Below are 20,174 nucleotides of genomic sequence, written 5' to 3' on the forward strand. Positions count from 1 at the left end.
AGACATAATGTGTTTCACAATCTGAGGGGAACCAGAACATCTGGGTCCAATCTGCTCATCTGTTCCTCGCTGAGATATTCAGCATGTGGGTGTTTTATATCTATGAGGCCTTTCTGTAGATCAGCAACAGCATGACGGCATTCCTGTTTCTGCACACACACACACACACACACACACACACACACACACACACACACACACACACACACACACACACACACACACACACACACACACACACACACACACACACACACACACACACACACAGGCCAACATACTCACAAATATGCGCACACACAGTCAACAGGGAGACGCCATCTTCCTCTCTCAGCGCAGCGGAGCAGGGAGGGAGTTGCCGAGCAACCATTCTCCTGGAGAAGGCCTGGTGGCCATCTTGGATTTCAAGCGTCAGATGTAATAACTGGGCTAATCTAATGATACCTGCCTGAGTGTGTGTGAGTGAGAATACCCAAGTGAATGCCACACTGAAGTATCACTGATCATAAGAGCCCTATGGCTTATCTCTATTTCCTATTCTCTTCAAATTCGCTTTTACTCTCGCTCTCACACAAGACGGCTGAGAGGGAATCTATAGTATATCCATGTCACGACCAGTTTCATTTTCCTGGTGCAGAAGAACATTTTATAGAAACTTCCATTTTCCTTCAAGTGTCTAAAAATTGATAGCAATCATGGAACATTGGAAATAGTGTGTGTTTGTGTGTGTGTCAGCTGTGTGTGTCTCACACTGATCCCCAGAATCACTTCAACGTCCAGCTGTGATTGTTCCTTCCCTATTGGTCTTTGTGAACTAATCAAATTACACAGATTGGCATGACATCTCTACCCCACTCTCTTTCAATCTGCACACCCCCACTCTCCTTCTATCACTCTGTACACCCCCCTCTCCCTTTATCAATCTGTACACCCCCTCTCTCTCCTTCTATCACTCTGTACACCCCTCTCTCTTTATCAATCTGTACACCTCCCTCTCCCTTAATCAATATGTACACCCCTTCTCTCTCTATCAATATGTACACCCCCTCTCTCTCTTTCAATCTGTACAACCCCTCTCTCCTATCACTCTGTACACCCCCCTCTCTCTCTATCAATCTGTACACCCCCCTCTCTCTCTATCAATCTGTACACCCCCTCTCTCCTATCACTCTGTACACCCCCCTCTCTCTCTTTCAATCTGTACACCCCCCTCTCTCTCTATCAATCTGTACACCCCCTCTCTCCTATCACTCTGTACACCCCCCTCTCTCTCTTTCAATCTGTACACCCCTCTCTCCTATCACTCTGTACCCCCCCTCTCTCTCTATCAATCTGTACACCCCCTCTCTCCTATCACTCTGTACACCCCCTCTCTCTCTTTCAATCTGTACACCCCCTCTCTCCTATCACTCTGTACACCCCCCTCTCTCTCTTTCAATCTGTACAACCTCCTTTCTCTCTTTCAATCTGTACACCCCCCTCTCTCTCTCTATCAATCTGTACACCCCCCCTCTCTCTCTATCAATATGTACACCCCCTCTCTCCTATCACTCTGTACACCACCCTCTCTCTCTATCAATCTGCACACCCCCTCTCTCCTTCTATCACTCTGTACACCCCCTCTCCCTTTATCAATCTGTTTACCCCCTCTCTCTCCTTCTATCACTCTGTACACCCCTCTCCCTTTATCAATCTGTACACCCCCCCTCTCTCTATCAATATATACACCCCCCCCCCCTCTCTATCAATCTGTACACCCCCTCTCTCCTACCACTCTGTACACCCCCCTCTCTCTCTTTCAATCTGTACACCCCCTCTCTCCTATCACTCTGTACAACCCCCCCTCTCACTATCAATCTGTACACCCCTCTCTCCTATCACTCTGTACACCCCCTCTCTCTTTCAATCTGTACACCCCCTCTCTCCTATCACTCTGTACACCCCCTCTCCCTTAATCAATCTGTACACCCCCTTCTCTCTCTATCAATATGTACACCCCCCTCTCTCTCTTTCAAACTGTACACCCCCTCTCTCTCTATCAATCTGTACACCCCCTCTCTCCTATCACTCTGTACACCCCCTCTCTCTCTTTCAATCTGTACACCCCTCTCTCCTATCACTCTGTACCACCCCCCTCTCTCTATCAATCTGTACACCCCCTCTCTCCTATCACTCTGTACACCCCCCTCTCTCTCTTTCAATTTGTACCCCCCCCCTCTCTCTATCAATCTGTACACCCCCTCTCTCCTACCACTCTGTACACCCCCCCTCTCTCTATCAATCTGTACACCCCCTCTCTCCTATCACTCTGTACACCCCCCTCTCTCTCTTTCAATCTGTACACCACCTCTCTCCTATCACTCTGTACACCCTCCTCTCCCTTAATCAATCTGTACACCCCCTTCTCTCTCTATCAATATGTACACCCCCTCTCTCCTTCTATCACTCTGTACACCCCCCTCTCCCTTTATCAATCTGTTTACCCCTCTCTCTCCTTCTATCACTCTGTACACCCCCTCTCCCTTTATCAATCTGTACACCCCCTCTCTCTCTATCAATATGTACACCCCCCCTCTCTATCAATCTGCACCTCTCCTCATCTGTCCATCTCCAGTACAGCACCTGTATCTCCATCACTATCTGTCCTGTCCTGGTCCTGCTCTGATGAACAGTCTATGGAGGGACAGCTGGGTTTGGGATCCAATAATCATAGCATTAAAAATAGGTTACTGGCTGCAATAGAAGACAGGCAAACATCCCCATTTGGCTCTTGACGTTCAGTGCGTCTCTAACAAGCTAGCCCACGATGCAAACCACGCACACAACATGCATCAGGAGCGATGACAGCAATCTATAGAGCAGACAATGTATATGAATAATATACATCAACATTATATAACACAGAGTAAAATGCGCAATTTATCTGACAATTACGCGCTGCAAAATAATCTCCGAATTCCATTGATCCGCTTGGTTGTCATTGAATCTGTTCAATCGTCGCCAGAAAAAAACCCACCCAAATCATCATCATCATCATCATCATAAGCAGCAGCAGCAGCAGAAGCTGAGTGTGCAGGCCAAAACACCGAGCACGATCAAGAACACACCACATAATCGTATCCTGTCACTCAGTGTTGCAGAGATATTATTAAATTCATCCGTTTGAGCATGACACACACGTACAGGCCTACACATACACGCACACGGGTCCGTGGACTCACGGACAAAAAACGTATTTCAAGTCATAACACCCAGTTGGTCTCAAGGTCAAATACCGGGTTTGTGTCGGTGTCACCAACAGAGAGACAATCCCACTGTGGGCTGCTGGGTCTCCCCTCACCCTGTCCGGGCTAAAGCAGGCTGGGAGGGCCGCTCTGACAAACATCTGGAGGGGCGGAGCAGGGGAGAGAGAGTGGGGTCTGGGGGAACGGGCCATTGCTGTAGAGATTCCTCTACGTTAACGGTTTAACGGTGCGCGCGGGGTTTGTTCTTACCCTCTGACAGCTCGAGCTCCAACTCCGCCAGCCGAGCGCGAACGTCCAGTGGTAACGGCGACGCCTCACGCTCTGCCATTAGGTTATACGGTAGAAAAATCTCCCCGTCCTCCCTCAGTTGCCGTCTCCTCCTCTCCTCCAGCAGAGAAAGAGAGCTATTCCGCGGATCCTCCTAGCGGTGCGTTGAGGCAGCTAGTGGTGAGTAGAGGGGAACAAAGAGACAAATATGTTTTGTCGGTTTACCGGGGCCCCGGCATGGCCTCGCTAGTCTACCTCTTCTCCGTTATTATCGTCTCTGTGATGAGGGACCACTGAGGATCGATCGGTGGGTCTCGAGGCTACTTGCCCGGCGATGCGGTGCTGATGATGATACTCGCGCTGTTTGGAGCTACTGTCACGTGACGCACGGTGGAGCGGAGAGGAGCACCACCCGGAGGGACCGAGGGTGGCGCGGCGTGGGAGGCAGGGGTATTATGTCCAAACCACTGCACCACACCCTCTTGATACACACATTTATATATAGGCTTATATCATTGAATTATGGCAACAACAATGTGCTGGTGGATCTCTGGTCTTCATGAAGCCCAAGGAATTGCCAAGGAGCACACAAGCCGGGATTTCTGCCTACCACTCGGTTTAGCTCTGGCAGCTCAGCTCAAGTCTTCAAATCTCAGGTAAGGTACGCTACTTAAGCATCTGATTTTGCCACAACCAACGCTATACTGATAATTAGCCCATATGCAGAGTAGCTAGCTTCATAGTATCACTGCATTTTATAATAACACAGCATGTGGTGACTTTGTCACATGATTTGAAGGTCTAATGGTGCTGAAGTAGGCTAAACAAACAAGCTGTAATAGCTGCGATCAGAGAATCAGCACCACAGAAGCGGACAGCGACAGAATCGGAACTCAGCACCACGTGACATTGGAAAGCGACGCTCTCAGGTGCAGACACTCACCACTTGAACAATCTGACCGCAGGCCACTACTGAAGGAAAGGTTCCTGCACGAATGTAATTTGCTAGACTGATTCAGCCAGCCATACTGACTTCTTCATCCAAACGTTAGAATTGTAAGTAATAGGGAATAAATTACAATGCGAAAATGATTGTTTACTGTTTATTATTAAGGCAATTGTTTAATAACAGTCAAATTATTTACATCTGTACAGAAAAAAAAAACATTCACCTTTTTAAATCATGCCTCAATTCTGTATCTAATACCCACATTTAGAGCCTTAATCTATCTCAAACACAAGAAATCTGAACTGAAAACTATTTACCTCCCACCACCTGATTCCATATCAAGTTGTTAACTCAAGTAACTCTAACAATGTTGTATCTGTATGCAAACTTATCAATATCAACCAGAGTTGTTCCTCTTCCTCGTCTGTCTGTAAGAGACTCCCCCTCCTCCCTCCCCCCTCCCCCAGTCAACACAAAAGGAATTCCATCTAACATAAAATAAATTACATCTAAAACTCACGAAGAAACAAAATGTTATATGATATCAGTACTTTAGCCAGTTGTCACTCAGTGTCTGGCTGTTTGTTGTTACTGTAAATGTTCTGATTAAGTTATTTAGACCAAGGAATACAGAAATCTGATGTCCAATCCTCTAAATACTGATCAATATTAATCAAAAGAAATCAATCAATATCAAAACATAAAGATTTCAGAAAATCAGAAAGGTCCGTCAAGTCTGACGGACAGACAACAGAGAGAAATAACAGAGCTACAACTTTTCAATGTTTTTCTTTGGCTTGAAGAACTTCTTCACTCCCCAACCCAAAGTAACTATCTCACTCTGGTCACTGTGATAACTGGGCCGGGTCAGGCGCCTGCGCAGGATAGGCTGGGACAAGCTCCGTCCCCAAGGGGGTGAGGTCAGTAGCCTTTGCGGTGAGCATCTGATTAGCTTGTATGCGCTGGCAGATCTCAGCGTAGCTTGGCTTCTTGGACTCCTAACCATTCACAACACAGGACCGTTCAGTACCCAGCATACACTACTTCTCTGGTAGACAGATGACTGCATCTCAATAGTCTCTTCTCCTTCCTCTGCACTGATGAGGTGAGGAAACCATTTTAGACTATTAGATGTAGCCATGCTGTGGTACATTCAACTTCACCATTTAAAAAAGCCAACTATAAACCAGTTTGTCTCTGTAGTCTGTGAGTTGTCTCACCACTGCTGGTCTCTTCCCCTTCGTGGTCTGAGGGTCTTTCCCGGTCGGACGAGCTGCTGTGGTTCTCTTGGGAGACACTACAGTTTCCTTTATCTTTATCTTCCTGTGGGACAGCAATATAACACATAACACAACACAAACGTAACATACCAGAACACTGACAAGTCTGTAACTTTCTTCCCTAAAGTAATCATACAAAACACATTGTGAAAGGAAGGAGAATATACTCACGCTAGGGGGAGGGTTTTCTGAGGCAATGCTGTGATAGGCTGGAGGTCTTGTGATGTCACAGTGGTTGGTTCACTGGTACTGCTGCCTCTAACTGGACTCTGGAACAAGAAAAACAACCATAAGAAAGTAGAGGGAGTGTGTGAGTGTGTTTGTGTGACTCTTGGTTACCTTGTGGTTGCTGGTTGCCTTATGGATGTTGGTTGCTGTGGTAACTGTTGCTGTAGAAGCTGTAGCAAGGGGAAGTGGGGGGAAGCTATTGGGGCCGAGTTCCAGACTGGGAGACAAGGAGCGGCGGGGCGACTGGGGGGGCCCTCTCTAAACACACACACACACACACACACACACACACACACACACACACACACACACACACACACACACACACACACACACACACACACACACACACACACACACACACACACACACACACACACACACACACACACACACACATATATATATAAACAGGTTTATATGCACACAGATATACAGTACATATCCAGTACATATATTAATTTGTAACATATCATTGCAGAAAACACAACTTGTTCAACATGTTCAGGGTCCCATTTTGGTTCGTAGTCACTACTATCAAAACTACTGGCTGAAATGATACAAAACCTTTATAACACATCTTTAAGTACTTACAGAGTACTTGTCATCTCTTCTCCTCCTCTGACCAATGGGACCTCTCCTTCAGAGAGAGAGAAACATAATCTTCTTCAGTTCAGGTGGTACCACAAAAAAATGTCTCACCCTTTTAGTCTCTAATGAAAATGAGTGATCAGGAAGAGACCCGTTTCTAAGGGCTGGAGGTTAGAGGTCACTACCTTCCTCTGTCAGTGCTGGGGGAGGACCCCGACCCCCCTCTCCCTCCACGTCGACCCCCCTCTCCGTCCCTACGCCTGTTGCCTGGTAACCGTGGCCGACCCTTCCTGGGGGGGCCAGGGACGCATCCTATTGGTTCACCCTCCAGGAAGAAGGGGGGATCATCCAGAAGGCCCGGCCCCCTGTCGCCAGACAACCGCCTCTGGTCTCGCTGTCCCCTAATGGAGGAGAGAGGGAAACACAGATAAAAAAATCACGTCACCACAACGTAACTACAACCATGCTTCCATCGTCAAGCAAAACACAGAAAGGGAGAGAGACAAAAAGAGAAAGCAAGAGAATGATAGCTTGGGAGAAGGAGAGAGATGTCTCTCCAGAATGAGAACGTGAGTGAGGAGTGTAGTACCTGAGTCTGTGTGAGGGGGATAGCTTGAAGCTGGGGCATCCTGGGAAGCCGTCCATGAAGCCAGAGAATGCCGCCATCTGCTGGACAGAACAACAATGACACCAGGGAGAGAGAACGCTTGTGCCTGTGTGTGTGTATGTGTATGTCCACCTCACCATGACAGGGTCTGTGTATCCGGCCATGGCAGCCAAGCTCTGATTAGTCATTGTGTAGAGCTGTGGGAGGGGCTGCTGGAAAGTGGGCTGGGCATAGTATGCGCTGTAAGGCTGCTGATTGGTGCAGGCGTCCATTGGGCAGGGCCTGTAGCCATTCTTTGGAGCGTAAGATGTGACTGCCATCACTTTGGCCTTGATTCGTGCCTAATGAATGAATTAACCAATATTTTATCATGTGATTGCCACTTGTATGGAAAAGTACTGTTTAGTCAAGGACCCGACACTCACCTTGATGGGTTTCCCCTGGAACGTCCTTACCTCCTCTCTTAGGTATTGGAACGCCTGGAAATCACGCACACGTACACGCACACACACACAAAGTTAATTAAATCTGCAGCTCAATGAAATGTGCATGAATGTCTAGAGGATCAATTCCTCTCCTACCTGTCGTTAACCGCCCAAACCCCAGTCTCTCCTACCTGTCGTTAACCCCCCTAACCCCAGTCTCTCCTACCTGTCGTTAACCCCCCTAACCCCAGTCTCTCCTACCTGTCGTTAGACCCCCTAACCCCAGTCTCTCCTACCTGTCGTTAACCCTCTAACTTTGACGAGGAATACTATAGCAGAGGATTTCGGAACCAGTCTCTCCTACCTGTCGTTAGCCCCCTAACCCCAGTCTCTCCTACTGGTCGTTAACCCCCTAACCCCAGTTTCTCCTACCTGTCGTTAACCCCTCTAACCCCAGTCTCTCCTACCTGTCGCCTTAGCCCCCTAACCCCAGTCTCTCCTACTGGTCGTATTTTAACCCCTAACCCCAGTTTCTCCTACCTGTCGTTAACCCTCTAACCCCAGTCTGCCATCCTACCTGTGAGATGTTAACCCTCTAACCCCAGTCTCTCCTACCTGTTGTTAACCCCTAACCCCAGTCTCTCCTACCTAAGTTGAAGCTGTTAACCCCCTAACCCCAGTCTCTCCTACTGGTCGAATTTTAACCCCCTAACCCCAGTTTCTCCTACCTGTCGTTAACCCTCTAACCCCAGTCTCTCCTACCTGTTGTTAACCCCCTAACCCCAGTCTCTCCTACCTGTTGTTAACCCCTAACCCCAGTCTCTCCTACCTGTTGTTAACCCCTCTAACCCCAGTCTCTCCTACCTGTTGTTAATGTTTGACACCCCTAACCCCAGTCTCTCCTACCTGTTGTTAACCCCTAACCCCAGTCTCTCCTACCTGTTGTTAACCCCTAACCCCAGTCTCTCCTACTGGTCGTTAACCCCCTAACCCCAGTTTCTCCTACCTGTCGTTAACCCTCTAACCCCAGTCTCTCCTACCTGTTGTTAACCCCTAACCCCAGTCTCTCCTACCTGTTGTTAACCCCTAACCCCAGTCTCTCCTACCTGTTGTTAACCCCCTAACCCCAGTCTCTCCTACCTGTTGTTAACCCCCTAACCCCAGTCTCTCCTACCTGTTGTTAACCCCTAACCCCAGTCTCTCCTACCTGTTGTTAACCCCTAACCCCAGTCTCTCCTACCTGTTGTTAACCCCTAACCCCAGTCTCTCCTACCTGTTGTTAACCCCTAACCCCAGTCTCTCCTACCTGTTGTTAACCCCTAACCCCAGTCTCTCCTACTGGTCGTTAACCCCCCTAACCCCAGTTTCTCCTACCTGTCGTTAACCCCTCTAACCCCAGTCTCTCCTACCTGTTGTTAACCCCTAACCCCAGTCTCTCCTACCTGTCGTTAACCCCCCTAACCCCAGTCTCTCCTACCTGTCGTTAACCCCTCTAACCCCAGTCTCTCCTACCTGTTGTTAACCCCCCTAACCCCAGTCTCTCCTACCTGTTGTTAACCCCCCTAACCCCAGTCTCTCCTACCTGTTGTTAACCCCCCTAACCCCAGTCTCTCCTACTGGTCGTTAACCCCCCTAACCCCAGTTTCTCCTACCTGTCGTCTAAAGTCTCTCCCCTGTTGTTAACCCCCTAACCCCAGTCTCTCCTACCTGTTGTTAACCCCCTAACCCCAGTCTCTCCTACCTGTTGTTAACCCCCTAACCCCAGTCTCTCCTACCTGTTGTTAACCCCCTAACCCCAGTCTCTCCTACCTGTTGTTAACCCCTAACCCCAGTCTCTCCTACCTGTTGTTAACCCCTAACCCCAGTCTCTCCTACCTGTTGTTAACCCCCTAACCCCAGTCTCTCCTACCTGTTGTTAACCCCTAACCCCAGTCTCTCCTACCTGTTGTTAACCCCCCTAACCCCAGTCTCTCCTACCTGTCTTTAACCCCTAACCCCAGTCTCTCCTATCTGTCTTTACCCCCCCCAACCCCAGTCTCTCCTACCTGTCTTTAACCCCCCCCCTAACCCCAGTCTCTGCTACCTGTCTTTAACCCCTAACCCCAGTCTATCCTACCGGTCGTTAACCCCCCACCCTAACCCCAGTCTATCCTACCGGTCGTTAACCCCCCACCCTAACCCCTGTCTCTCCTACCTGTCTTTAACCCCCCTAACCCCAGTCTCTCCTACCTGTCTTTAACCCCCTAACCCCAGTCTCTCCTACCTGTCTTTAACCCCCCTAACCCCAGTCTCCAAGCAGTACCTGTTGAGCATCAGCCTCACTGTGGAAGGTGATGAACCAGTTGTCGTTCTGGGCAAACTCACAGCTCTGGATCCTGGGGAGGCTCTCACTTGCAAACAGAGCCTTCACCTCCTGGTGGTTCAACAAGATAAACACACACAATGTCAGACAGACAGACAGACAGACAGACAGACAGACAGACAGACAGACAGGCAGACAGGCAGGCAGGCAGGCAGGCAGGCAGGCAGGCAGGCAGGCTAGTGCTGAGCCATAAGTGCTTTTTGAGGTCGGTTTGTTTTCAGGTCGATAATTGAAAAAAATGATCACGTTTTTCAATTTTGGATATTTTTTGGGGACATTAAATGCACTGTGGGTTGACTGCTGGAGCAACACAGAATAAAACAATTAATAAAAGTACCATGATAAAAACATACTAGAACGTTCAATTGAACGAGTACTGAACGTCAAGTTGAAAAACGGGGAGGGGCTGGATTGTGGCTTCAAAATGCACCTCTGCCCTTTAAACACGTCAGTCATTGTTTTAAGCCACACCCACCGAACGGAGCAAAAGTACCTCAAAATCTTTTCAAGAATGTTTTGGGGAAACGTGTCCCAATATAGCAAACGTTCCAGCAAACTGAACACATCCCTGATGTATCTCTAGAGAAACTGAGCACTGAGCTCAGAAAAAAACATAACTAAATGGAATTCTAAATAATTGAACCAATGTCGGTCAATTAGTTGTTTAAAAACAACTAATTCTTACCTCTGGGGGCGTGGTCTCTGGGACCTCTCGGAGGATGACGATACAGCGACCCCGATTTGGCCGTACCTTCTGCCCACATTCTGCCACCTCCACCAGTGGCAATGCTACGAGCCAATCAGAAGAGAGGACACGGTCAGCGCCCTTCCGCCAAGTAAACATCTTACCCAATCAGGTATACCAGTGGTTTCCAAACATTTTACAGTCCCGTAACTCTTCAAACATTCAACCTCAAGCTGCGTACACCCTCTAGCACCAGGGCTGTTTTTTTGCCATCATTGTAAGCCTGCCGCACGCACGCACGCACGCACACGCACACGCACACGCACACACACACACACACACACACACACACACACACACACACACACACACGCACACACTTGCACACACTTGTTAAACTGACAAAGAGCTCTTATAGGATCAGGGCACAAATAATTATAATCAATCATTTTGCTCTTTATTTAACCATCTTACATATGAAACCTTATTTATTCATCGAAAGTTGTGAATAACTCACCACAGGTTAATGAGAAGGGTGTGAATAACTCACCACAGGGTAATGAGAAGGGTGTGAATAACTCACCACAGGTTAATGAGAAGGGTGTGAATAACTCACCACAGGGTAATTTTTTATTTTTATTTTTTATTTCACCTTTATTTAACCAGGTAGGCTAGTTGAGAACAAGTTCTCATTTGCAACTGCGACCTGGCCAAGATAAAGCATAGCAGTGTGAACAGACAACACAGAGTTACACATGGAGTAAACAATTAGCAAGTCAATAACACAGTAGAAAAAAATGGGCAGTCTATATACAATGTGTGCAAAAGGCATGAGGAGGTAGGCGAATAATACAATTTTGCAGATTAACACTGGAGTGATAAATGATCAGATGGGCATGTACAGGTAGAGATATTGGTGTGCAAAAGAGCAGAAAAGTAAATAAATAAAAACAGTATAAAAACAGTATGGGAATGAGGTAGGTGAAAAAGGGTGAGCTATTTACCTATAGACTATGTACAGCTGCAGCGATCGGTTAGCTGCTCGGATAGCTGATGTTTGAAGTTGGTGAGGGAGATAAAAGTCTCCAACTTCAGCGATTTTTGCAATTCGTTCCAGTCACAGGCAGCAGAGTACTGGAACGAAAGGCGGCCAAATGAGGTGTTGGCTTTAGGGATGATCAGTGAGATACACCTGCTGGAGCGCGTGCTACGGATGGGTGTTGCCATCGTGACCAGTGAACTGAGATAAGGCGGAGCTTTACCTAGCATGGACTTGTAGATGACCTGGAGCCAGTGGGTCTGGCGACGAATATGTAGTGAGGGCCAGCCGACTAGAGCATACAAGTCGCAGTGGTGGGTGGTATAAGGTGCTTTAGTGACAAAACGGATGGCACTGTGATAGACTGCATCCAGTTTGCTGAGTAGAGTGTTGGAAGCCATTTTGTAGATGACGTGTGAATAACTCACCACAGGTTAATGAGAAGGGTGTGAATAACTCACCACAGGTTAATGAGAAGGGTGTGAATAACTCAATAACTCACCACAGGTTAATGAGAAGGGTGTGAATAACTCACCACAGGGTGTGAATAACTCACCACAGGTTAATGAGAAGGGTGTGAATAACTCACCACAGGTTAATGAGAAAGTTGTGAATAACTCACCACAGGTTAATGAGAAGGGTGTGAATAACTCACCACAGGTTAATGAGAAGAGTGTGAATAACTCACCACAGGTTAATGAGAAGGGTGTGAATAACTCACCACAGGTTAATGAGAAGGGTGTGAATAACTCACCACAGGTTAATGAGAAAGTTGTGAATAACTCACCACAGGTTAATGAGAAGGGTGTGAATAACTCACCACAGGTTAATGAGAAGGGTGTGAATAACTCACCACAGGTTAATGAGAAAGGTGTGCTTGAAAGGATGCTCATAACGCTGCAATGTTGTGTTGTATTGGAGAGTCTCAGTCTTAAATCATTTTCCACACACAGTCTGTGCCTGTATTTAGTTATGCTAGTGAGGGCTGCGCACCCACTCTCACATAGGTATGTGGTTGCAAAGGGCATCAGTGTCTTAACAGCACGATTTGCCAAGGCAGGATACTCTGAGCGCAGCCCTATCCAGAAATCTGGCAGTGGCTTCTGATTCAATTACATTTTCACAGAACTGCTTTTTGCAATTTCGATGAGGCTCTCTTGTTCAGACATCGGTAAGTGGACTGGAGGCAGGGCATGAAAGGGATAACGAGAATCCAGTTGTTTGTGTCGTCCGTTTCGGGAAAGTCCCTGCATAATTGCACGCCCAACTCACTCAGGTGCTTCGCTATATGACATTTGACATTGTCCATAAGCTTGAGTTCATTTGTACACAAAAAAAATCATACAATGATGAAAGACCTGTGTGTTGTCCTTGTTAATGCAGACAGAAAAAAGCTCCAACTTCTTAATCCAATTGCGTCCCGCACATTGAATATAGTTGCGGAGAGTTCCTGCAATCCTAGATTCAGATTATTCAGGCGAGAAAAAACATCACCCAGATAGGCCAGTCGTGTGAGAAACTCGTCATCATGCAAGCGGTCAGACAAGTGAACATTTTGGTCAGTAAAGAAAAGTTTAAGCTCGTCTCTCAACTAAAAAAAAACATTTCAATACTTTGCCTGTTGATAACCAGCACACTTCTGTATGTTGTAAAAGCGTTACATGGTCACTGCCCATATCATTGCATAGTGCAGAAAATACATGAGAGTTCAGTGGCCTTGCTTTAATGAAGTTAACCATTTTCACTGTAGTGTACAAAACGTCTTTCAAGCTGTCAGGCATTCCCTTGGCAGCAAGAGCCTCTTGGTGGATGCTGCAGTGTATCCAAGTGGCGTCAGCAGCAACTGTTTCCACTCCTCTATGTCTCCCTATTATGGCTTTTGTACCATCGATACAGATACCAACATGAGCAGCAGCTACGTTTGGCTACTACATACGGCCTGGAATTTCCGCGAGAGAGTAGCGGTTAATGTGATTGGATGTTAATTATTTGACTAGGCTACCTGTATTTGTTGTAACTTTAATGTGTTTGAGTTAATGTTTAAGTTTATTCTTTGAGCTGTATCTGTAAAGATATTTCTTTAGATTTATTTGCATATGTAATTGTATTGGGTTGTGTTGAATTACGCTTTTTGACTGCAAGTCCCAGAATGCATTGCGAGAGGAATGAGTGATAACGCGCCAATTATGTGCAGGTGTTTGGTGATTGTGGCTGACTTTCCGATAGCATCTTACCTGATTGCTCTGTACCAAAACCATTGTTGTTAAATGTAACGTAAACAAGTATTCTTACTAAAAGAAGCTTTCTTATCAAAACCGACGTCCCAAGTCATTACTAAGAAGTTAGCAAATCTAAAAGTATTTGACAATGTGTTGTTATATCGCTGAACACTAGATGGTTTCATTTTATTTTGGGCAGTGAAATGAGGCTACTCAGGTGAGAAAAACACTCATCCAAATGTATAGCCCCCATTGGTAAATATAAATGGACTGTTTGACTTTTTTAGCCCAAATAAATGCTTCACAGAGTTCAAGTAACAGACACATCTCAACATCAACTGTTCAGAGGAGACTGTGTGAACAAGGCCTTCATGGTCAAATTGCTGCAAAGGAATCACTACTAAAAGGACACCAAGGACACCACAAGAGACTTGCTTGGGCCAAGAAACACGAGCAATGGAAACTAGACCGGTGGAAATTTGTCCTTTGGTCCGGAGTCCAAATTGGCGTTTTTTTTTGTTCCAACCTCCGTTTCTTTGTGAGACGCTGTGTGGGTGAAAGGATGATCTCCATATGTGCATTTCCCACCGTAAAGCATAGAGGAGGAGGCGTGATGGTGTGGGGGTGCTTTGCTGGTGACACTGTCAATGATTTATTTAGAATTCAAGGCACACTTAACAAGCATGGCTAACACAACATTCTGCAACAATTCGCCATCCCATCTGGTTTGGCCTTAGTGGGACTATAATTTGTTTTCAACAGGACAATGACCCAACACACCTCCAGCCTGTGTAAGAGCTATTTTACCAAAGAAGGAGAGTGCTGCATCAGATGACCCGGGCTCCATAGTCCCCCGACCACAACCAAATTGAGATGGTTTGGGATGAGTCGGACCGCAGAGTGAAGGAAAAGCAACCAACAAGTGCTCAGCATATGTGGGAACTCCTTCAAGACTGTTGGAAAAGCATTCCAGGTGAAGCTGGTTGAGAGAATGCCAAGAGGTTGCAAAGCTGTCATCAAGGCAAAGGGAGCCTATTTGAAGAATCTCAAATATAAAATATATTTTGATTTGTTTAACACTTTTTTGGTTACTACAGATTCCATATGTGTTATTTTATAGTTTTGATGTCTTCACTATTATTCCACAAAGTAGAAAATAGTCAAAAGAAAGAAAAACCCTTGAATGAGTAGGTGTTCTAAAACTTTTGACCGTTGCTGTACACACACAAAAACTTAAGTTAACTCACACTTGAGGACGTCAGAGATGAGCTCCAAGTCAGTGCTGAGCTTCTTGATGTGGTCGAGGTTGGCAAGCGTTGCTATGGGAACATACTGGTCACAGTCCATCTGGGAGACGAGGTAGAGGTCATTGGCCAGGTTCTCCCTGAGGGGACATCAGCCAATCAGAAAACAAACCTTACTGCCCACTGACCAATCAGAAACGACCCTCGCTGCCCACTGACCAATCACACAGACGTACCGTGACAGACAGGACTCCAGTGAGGTCTTCAGCTGCGCCATGAGCTCCTCTGAAAGCAACAACATTAAAAACATATGTTTGTATCAGACATCATCTGTTTGACCAGCCAGTAATGTTGGTACCTGACACACAGCTATCCTGGACCAGGCCATTGGCTGACGGGTTTCCCATGGTGACCACCGGAAATTCTACACCGCCCGGTTCCAGCTGAGCCTCGCCCACCTCCTCCAGGTCATATCCCTGCTCATACCCTGAGGACCAATCAGGTAGTGACGTTTACTAGAGAGACACTAAAATAAGCCAAAGAAGAAGGCAGCAGACCCAGTAGCTGCCTCCCCCTCTGGATTAAGGGCTAGGCTTTGTTTTATATTCACTCTACTACCGCATGATTACCTTCCTGGTTGTCAAGGTGACTGGTCACCGCCAGCCATGATTGGAGGGCGTCAGTGTAGACAAGGCCTGAGGGTTCCAGGCTAAGTGTGTGATTTGCCCATACTTGAGCGTTTGGGTTCAGCTCAGAGACCGGGGTGGATTCCTGCAAGGGAACACACACACCCAAGGTCAGTGTCTTCAAAAACTAGAAAACTTCTATAGTGTGTGTGTGTACTCCTCTGCTCCTGCCAGGTCTCAACTGGGTCAAATGTGAACAGAACAGAACTTTTTAACTCACATGAACAGAGATGTGTGTTTGCTCATCCTTACAGTTGACAGACACACACGTCTGAAGTACTCACAGGCTGGTGGTGAGGGTACTATTCTCAGAGACAAGAGTCCTGGGGCAGCAGAGTGCTGCAGGCGGTGTAGGCCATGGATCTAGGGGGCTGCTCCTCCTTATAGCCCTCCTCGCCTTCACCCTGGCTGGGCACCATACCCTAGGCCCTTCCTACATAGCCCTCTTGCAGCCCTGGCCCTAAATGCATCCAGAGAGAGGGGTAGAGGCCCGAGAAGGTGGGGTCCACTTCCTCCCCATGTAGCTCTGACACCATGTCCATCATGCCACGATCTTCAGTCTGACCTCTAAGCCCCACAGGGCCCGTCTCTGTGGTAACAGTCAATGACCTCTGACCCAGAAACTGTATCTGGTAAGACGGGGTGGAGGTGTAAACATCAGTCTGATTATGCTCCACCCCCAGCACACCTGACAGAAAATAGGAATCTGCAGTTGTTGCATCGTCTCCAGGGTAGTTAACAGCAGAACAGTTATTGCCGTGGTAACCGAAGGTCAGGGGCTCCTCACTACTGTCAATGTGTGTCCCTATACTACTGTCAATGTGTGTACATATACTACTGTCAATGTGTGTACATATACTACTGTCAATGTGTGTACATATACTACTGTCAATGTGTGTCCCTATACTACTGTCAATGTGTGTCCCTATACTACTGTCAATGTGTGTCCCTATACTACTGTCAATGTGTGTCCCTATACTACTGTCAATGTGTGTCCCTATACTACTGTCAATGTGTGTCCCTATACTACTGTCAATGTGTGTCCCTATACTACTGTCAATGTGTGTCCCTATACCACTGTCAATGTGTGTCCCTATACTACTGTCAATGTGTGTCCCTATACTACTGTCAATGTGTGTACATATACTACTGTCAATGTGTGTACATATACTACTGTCAATGTGTGTCCCTATACTACTGTCAATGTGTGTCCCTATACTACTGTCAATGTGTGTCCCTATACTACTGTCAATGTGTGTCCCTATACTACTGTCAATGTGTGTCCCTATACTACTGTCAATGTGTGTCCCTATACCACTGTCAATGTGTGTCCCTATACTACTGTCAATGTGTGTCCCTATACTACTGTCAATGTGTGTACATATACTACTGTCAATGTGTGTACATATACTACTGTCAATGTGTGTCCCTATACTACTGTCAATGTGTGTCCCTATACTACTGTCAATGTGTGTCCCTATACTACTGTCAATGTGTGTCCCTATACTACTGTCAATGTGTGTCCCTATACTACTGTCAATGTGTGTCCCTATACTACTGTCAATGTGTGTCCCTATACTACTGTCAATGTGTGTCCCGATACTACTGTCAATGTGTGTCCCTATACTACTGTCAATGTGTGTACATATACTACTGTCAATGTGTGTCCCTATACTACTGTCAATGTGTGTCCCTATACTACTGTCAATGTGTGTACATATACATATACTACTGTCAATGTGTGTACATATACTACTGTCAATGTGTGTCCATATACTACTGTCAATGTGTGTCCCTATACTACTGTCAATGTATACTACTGTCCTATACTACTGTCAATGTGTGTCCCATATACTACTGTCAATGTGTGTCCCTATACTACTGTCAATGTGTGTCCCTATACTACTGTCAATGTGTGTCCCTATACTACTGTCAATGTGTGTCCCGATACTACTGTCAATGTGTGTACATATACTACTGTCAATGTGTGTCCCTATACTACTGTCAATGTGTGTCCCTATACTACTGTCAATGTGTGTCCCTATACTACTGTCAATGTGTGTACATATACTACTGTCAATGTGTGTACATATACTACTGTCAATGTGTGTACATATACTACTGTCAATGTGTGTCCCTATACTACTGTCAATGTGTGTACATATACTACTGTCAATGTGTGTCCCTATACTACTGTCAATGTGTGTCCCGATATCACTGTCAATGTGTGTCCATATACTACTGTCAATGTGTGTCCCGATACTACTGTCAATGTGTGTCCCTATACTACTGTCAATGTGTGTCCCTATACTACTGTCAATGTGTGTCCATATACTACTGTCAATGTGTGTCCCTATACTACTGTCAATGTGTGTCCCTATACTACTGTCAATGTGTGTACATATACTACTGTCAATGTGTGTCCATATACTACTGTCAATGTGTGTCCCGATACTACTGTCAATGTGTGTCCCGATACTACTGTCAATGTGTGTACATATACTACTGTCAATGTGTGTACATATACTACTGTCAATGTGTGTACATATACTACTGTCAATGTGTGTCCCTATACTACTGTCAATGTGTGTCCCTATACTACTGTCAATGTGTGTCCCTATACTACTGTCAATGTGTGTCCCTATACTACTGTCAATGTGTGTACATATACTACTGTCAATGTGTGTCCCTATACTACTGTCAATGTGTGTCCCTATACTACTGTCAATGTGTGTCCCTATACTACTGTCAATGTGTGTCCCTATACTACTGTCAATGTGTGTCCCTATACTACTGTCAATGTGTGTCCCTATACTACTGTCAATGTGTGTCCCTATACCACTGTCAATGTGTGTCCCTATACTACTGTCAATGTGTGTCCCTATACTACTGTCAATGTGTGTACATATACTACTGTCAATGTGTGTACATATACTACTGTCAATGTGTGTCCCTATACTACTGTCAATGTGTGTACATATACTACTGTCAATGTGTGTCCCTATACTACTGTCAATGTGTGTACATATACTACTGTCAATGTGTGTCCCGATACTACTGTCAATGTGTGTCCCGATATCACTGTCAATGTGTGTCCATATACTACTGTCAATGTGTGTCCCTATACTACTGTCAATGTGTGTCCCTATACTACTGTCAATGTGTGTCCCTATACTACTCTCAATGTGTGTCCCGATACTACTGTCAATGTGTGTCCCTATACTACTGTCAATGTGTGTCCCTATACTACTGTCAATGTGTGTACATATACTACTGTCAATGTGTGTACATATACTACTGTCAATGTGTGTACATATACTACTGTCAATGTGTGTCCCTATACTACTGTCAATGTGTGTCCTGTCGATACTACTGTCAATGTGTGTACATATACTACTGTCAATGTGTGTCCCTATACTACTGTCAATGTGTGTACATATACTACTGTCAATGTGTGTCCCTATACCACTGTCAATGTGTGTACATATACTACTGTCAATGTGTGTCCCTATACTACTGTCAATGTGTGTCCCTATACTACTGTCAATGTGTGTCCCTATACTACTGTCAATGTGTGTCCCTATACTACTGTCAATGTGTGTCCCTATACTACTGTCAATGTGTGTCCCTATACCACTGTCAATGTGTGTCCCTATACCACTGTCAATGTGTGTCCCTATACTACTGTCAATGTGTGTACATATACTACTGTCAATGTGTGTCCCTATACTACTGTCAATGTGTGTCCCTATACTACTGTCAATGTGTGTCCCTATACTACTGTCAATGTGTGTCCCTATACTACTGTCAATGTGTGTCCCTATACTACTGTCAATGTGTGTACATATACTACTGTCAATGTGTGTCCCTATACTACTGTCAATGTGTGTCCCTATACTACTGTCAATGTGTGTCCCTATACTACTGTCAATGTGTGTCCCTATACTACTGTCAATGTGTGTCCCTATACTACTGTCAATGTGTGTCCCTATACTACTGTCAATGTGTGTCCCTATACTACTGTCAATGTGTGTACATATACTACTGTCAATGTGTGTACATATACTACTGTCAATGTGTGTCCCTATACTACTGTCAATGTGTGTACATATACTACTGTCAATGTGTGTCCCTATACTACTGTCAATGTGTGTCCCTATACTACTGTCAATGTGTGTCCCTATACTACTGTCAATGTGTGTCCCTATACTACTGTCAATGTGTGTCCCATACTACTGTCAATGTGTCACTGTCAATGTGTGTCCCTATATGTGTGTCCCTATACTACTGTCAATGTGTGTCCCTATACTACTGTCAATGTGTGTCCCTATACTACTGTCAATGTGT

General features: G+C 45.8%; 2 protein-coding genes and 1 long non-coding RNA gene across 8 annotated transcripts in view; 1 reads left to right on the plus strand and 2 right to left on the minus strand.

Moving 5' to 3' along the window:
* Positions 1-3,626, minus strand: part of LOC118382505 (disco-interacting protein 2 homolog C) — a 56,629-nt gene extending 53,003 nt beyond the window's left edge. For 2 of the 3 annotated variants that reach the window (XM_052501907.1, XM_052501903.1), the window contains exon 1: positions 286-860. In XM_052501907.1, the coding sequence (XP_052357867.1) occupies positions 286-370 (85 nt within the window). In that variant the 5' untranslated portion in view covers positions 371-860. Of the gene's footprint in view, positions 1-285; positions 861-3,494 lie in introns of those variants that run through there. The other variant, XM_052501905.1, reaches the window with a different exon arrangement.
* A 453-nt stretch (positions 3,627-4,079) lies between these two features.
* LOC118378147 (uncharacterized) lies at positions 4,080-4,604 on the plus strand. The gene is made up of 2 exons (XR_004824392.2): positions 4,080-4,168; positions 4,312-4,604. It is a non-coding gene; the product is annotated as an uncharacterized LOC118378147 (long non-coding RNA).
* LOC118378146 (la-related protein 4B-like) overlaps positions 4,602-20,174 on the minus strand; it is a 29,984-nt gene continuing 14,411 nt past the window's right edge. Inside the window, exons 3-17 of one of the 4 annotated variants that reach the window (XM_052501908.1) lie at positions 15,771-15,912; positions 15,500-15,628; positions 15,378-15,426; positions 15,145-15,281; positions 10,640-10,743; positions 9,895-10,005; positions 7,593-7,646; positions 7,305-7,508; positions 7,150-7,226; positions 6,746-6,961; positions 6,564-6,609; positions 6,081-6,227; positions 5,913-6,010; positions 5,682-5,784; positions 4,602-5,459 (exon numbers count right to left, since the gene is read on the minus strand). In XM_052501908.1, coding sequence (XP_052357868.1) covers positions 5,307-5,459; positions 5,682-5,784; positions 5,913-6,010; positions 6,081-6,227; positions 6,564-6,609; positions 6,746-6,961; positions 7,150-7,226; positions 7,305-7,508; positions 7,593-7,646; positions 9,895-10,005; positions 10,640-10,743; positions 15,145-15,281; positions 15,378-15,426; positions 15,500-15,628; positions 15,771-15,912 — 1,770 coding nt within the window. In that variant the 3' untranslated portion in view covers positions 4,602-5,306. Of the gene's footprint in view, positions 5,559-5,681; positions 5,785-5,908; positions 6,011-6,080; positions 6,228-6,563; positions 6,610-6,745; positions 6,962-7,149; positions 7,227-7,304; positions 7,509-7,592; positions 7,647-9,894; positions 10,006-10,639; positions 10,744-15,144; positions 15,282-15,377; positions 15,427-15,499; positions 15,629-15,770; positions 15,913-20,174 lie in introns of all 4 variants that reach the window. The other 3 variants (XR_008100640.1, XM_052501909.1, XR_008100645.1) reach the window with 3 other exon arrangements.

This window comes from Oncorhynchus keta, chromosome 4 (genome assembly GCF_023373465.1).
Source record: "Oncorhynchus keta strain PuntledgeMale-10-30-2019 chromosome 4, Oket_V2, whole genome shotgun sequence".
NCBI lineage: Eukaryota > Metazoa > Chordata > Actinopteri > Salmoniformes > Salmonidae > Oncorhynchus > Oncorhynchus keta.